This window comes from Cucurbita pepo, chromosome 14, assembly GCF_057944985.1.
Source record: "Cucurbita pepo subsp. pepo isolate OVF chromosome 14, ASM5794498v1, whole genome shotgun sequence".
Taxonomy (NCBI): Eukaryota; Viridiplantae; Streptophyta; class Magnoliopsida; order Cucurbitales; family Cucurbitaceae; genus Cucurbita; species Cucurbita pepo.
The window spans coordinates 9,552,102-9,555,888 of record NC_141811.1 but is presented as its reverse complement, the minus strand read 5'-3'; the positions used below and the strand labels follow the sequence as shown (position 1 = coordinate 9,555,888).

The 3,787-nt window shown below is 35.2% G+C and overlaps 1 protein-coding gene across 1 annotated transcript; it reads right to left on the bottom strand.

Moving 5' to 3' along the window:
• Positions 1-980: 980 nt before the first annotated feature.
• On the bottom strand, positions 981-2,076 carry LOC111810813 (ethylene-responsive transcription factor 3-like). Its single transcript, XM_023697617.2, has one exon. It carries the CDS (start codon positions 1,910-1,912, stop codon positions 1,244-1,246), a length of 669 nt encoding a protein of 222 aa, XP_023553385.2. The 5' UTR covers positions 1,913-2,076; the 3' UTR covers positions 981-1,243.
• Positions 2,077-3,787: the final 1,711 nt, after the last annotated feature.

Here is a 3,787-nt window from a genome sequence, read left to right as displayed (position 1 = left end):
TGTTATTTTGTACTAATTGTTTATGTAACTCCATCGAATATTATTTTATAATTTCAACTACTTTTATGTTATGTTTGAATTTTAAAATTTTGTCTCCCATCTTACGATCTTCTATATCTAATGAATGGGAATTCGCTTTGAAATCGAGGGTAGATTGATAAAATAGAAATCTCTAGTAAAATGCCCTCCCGTAACCCAGCAGATAAAATACATTACATAGTCCGTTTTAGGAATTGACGACTTACCCATTCAGTGACTTTGGCCGACGTTCCAAAAATGAGGTACTATTAGGTCGGGTGAATTCAATAATAGACGTTTGTTGGCATTCCAGCCTTCCTTCTCCTTTCAGGGTCTACCCGAAAGGGAATCCAATGTTTCTTGGTCGTGAATATCTGAATAGGACGAATTGTCCCGTGGTTTGCTTCAAAGCGTTGCAATCCATAATTCAAAATCTTGAAAAGCGGGTCATCAATACATTAGTCGCCACCATTTTGGCTAGACCGACAAGAACCTACAAGTAATAAGAGAATTGGTAACCTCAAAGAACTAACTAACACTTCATATTCAACACACCATCGTCTTCTTTGCACTCAAACCCATAAAATTTTAGACCAAAACCCTAAATGTTATGAATGCAAATTTGAAATTAAAAAAAAAAAAAAAAACAAAAAACGAAGTAGTTGAGTGGGTGAGAGTGAGGGTGGGGAGAAGGGAGGAAGAGGCGCAGCACCAAACACCACAGGCTTGGCCCCGATTCTATTCTTATTCGGAAGCAGGGATAAGCTTAGCCCCACTTCCAAACAGTCCATAATTCGGTTGCCTAACACAAATTATACCAATAAAAATAATATTCCAGAATCAGATTCCATCCAACACCAAATATGAAAAGAACAGGGAAGAACAGATAATGTTATTTTGTTTTGAAAATTGGTATATAAAAAAAAAATAATATCTATAACTAATAAGCTGAGGTTGGGAAATGGAAGAAAAATGGGTCTCTGGATAAATCATTGCTTTTGATTTTTCATAATCTTGTCGGGTAATTTCTCTTTTTCTCTATGCCTGCCGTGCCAGCACAGTTGAAGTAACAAAAAAGAAAAAAAAAAAAAAAGAAAAAAAAAAAAGGGGAAGAACAGGTGGAGATTAATAATAATAATCATAATAACAATAACAACAATAATAAAATATTGAATTATTGATGGGCATCATCATCATCATCGCCACCAGAATCGGCTGCCGGTGATTAGAGGCACAAGGCGGTACATCCAAGATCATCGGCGGCCAAATCAAGAAGTTCGGAGGGTGGAATGTTGAGATCGAACGGCAGAGGAGGTTTCCGAGGGATCATGGAGGAGGAGGCGATGTCGTCTCCGTCGTCGATGACGGAGGAGGAAGAATCGCAGTCGCTATGACAATCCTCAGGGAGGAGAGGCGGCGTGCGTGGGTAGCGACGAGAGGGAGAAGCGGTTGTAGTAGCAGCAGCAGAAGGAGGGTGGGGCCCACTGAAGGATTCAACGGTAGAGCTCAAACTGCTGGAAGTAGGTCTGTGAGGGTTATTAATCTGAAATCGAGGATCGAGGAAAGGATCTGGAGCGTTGACGGGATGAGGGTGCGGGTGAGGGTGAGGATAAGGAGGGTAATCGAAAAACGAGATTGGATTAGCAAGAGGGAAGTTGGTTTTAGCTTTAGGTCCACGGAGGGTTATAGCGGCGTTGTCGTAAGCACGAGCGGCGTCCTCGGCGGAATCGAAGGTTCCTAGCCATACTCTGGTCTTCTTCCAAGGGTCTCTGATCTCCGCTGCGAATCTACCCCATGGCCGCTTTCGAACTCCTCTGTATCTCCTCTCGGATCCGGGAGGTGCTGCCTCACGCGCCGCAGCCGTTGCCGTCGCCGCCCCTCTCCCTCTTCTCATCACTACTACGATTCGTCGTCAAAACGGAAGATCACGGCGGCGGATTGATTGATTGATAGATGAAGGCGGAGAGAGAGAGAGAGAGAGAGAGAGAGATTCTTAGTTGTGGGATTGCAGAAATGGCAGACCCCAATTCAATGTTTGTTCGGAGGAGAGAGAGAGAGAGAGAGAGAGAGAGAGAGAGAAAGGGTCAGGTCCGTGAGGAGGAAAAACTGGATGCCACCACCTCCACCTTCTCAGCTTCTTCACCAAAATTAAATTATTCTTTATTTATTTATTTATTTATTTATTTTATTTTTCTCTGGCTGTAGTATTATTCCAATTTCCTAATTAATTAATTACTTTTTTATTTTTGAAAAATTAAAATATTTATTTGCTTTCTCGATTTCTCTACCATTGCTCGCCCCCACAAACCGACTGGCCCCGCCATTACTTTTCTTCATAGACCAGTATTTTTATTTTTATTTTATTTTATTATTATTTTTTTTCCTCAAGATAATAATAATTAATAAATTCGTGAAGCGCTAGTTCAAATTATCTTGTATGAAATTACGTATTTGTCCCTTGTGTTTAAAGCGAAATTACTACTATGTCCTCTCTCGTGTCTACCACTCTCCCCCGCGTTCAAATTAATTATTATGGCCCTTTAATAATCAAGCCAATTTTAAATTAATATTTGTATTTGATTTTTTTAAATTTATTTTTAGTTCTATTTCTGAATTTTAAGTTAAGTTTTGAAAATTAAAAAATATCAAAATTATGATTATGAGAAAATTCAAAAGCAATTTTCATTTTTTATTATTTTTAAAACTAAGTGATTATTAAATAGGACTTATATAGTTATTAAGTTAAAACTAAACTATTTGTTAAAATGTTTTTTTTTATTTAGTAAAATATTTATTTATTTGTTTTCAAACCTTACCACTAAGTTTGAATATATATTTTGAAAAAAATTATGTAAAAAGAGTATAATAATAAATAAATAAAAGAATAATAACTAAAAAATGCAACTGGTCACTCTCTCTGTCAATCTCTCAAAACTCTCCAGATATCTCTCCTCAACACCTCGTACTAAAAAAACAAAGGAGAGATGTTTTGTCTGAAAAGATGGCAGATTTACTGGGAGAAAAATGAAAAATGGTCTTCACTTCCAATAGATTTTATGGAAAGAGATTTTAAGAAGAGATGTTGTGATTGAAAGATACAGATTTACTGGAGAAAAAGGAAAATGGTCTCACTTCAAACAGATTTAACAGGAAAGAAATAGATAGAAAAATTAGAAAAATTAATCAAGGTTAAATCTTTACTTTGAATTACAAATTAAATGCCAATAATTTTATGAGTTGATTTAACCGGTAAGCGATAAAAAAAAAAAAAGTTTATAAGTTAGATTTTCCTTCTTTTTATCCGAATTTCATTCTCAGTAAATTACAATCAATTATATCTTAAATCTTTATATAAGTTACAGATTTAACAGGAAAGAGATAGAAAAATTTATCCATTAGATTTTCTTCTTTTTATCAGAATTTCATTTTCGGTAAATCACAACCAATTATATCTTAAATCTTTACTTTGAATTAGAAATTAAATGCCGATAATTTTATATGAGTTGTAAATTTAACATAGGAGAGATAAAAAGTTTATCGGTAGGTTAGATCTTCCTTCTTTTTATCCGAGTTTTATTTTCAGGAAATCACAACTAATTATATCTTAAATCTTTACTACTTATTGTTGCAATTATTTCGCTTTGAGTTAGAAATTAAATGCAATAATTTTGTATGAGTTACCTTAAATAAAGTCGATCAGATCACTCGTTAAAAATGAAAATCTATTAAAAGTTGGCCAAGAATCTCTTCCCATAATAAAAAAATAAAA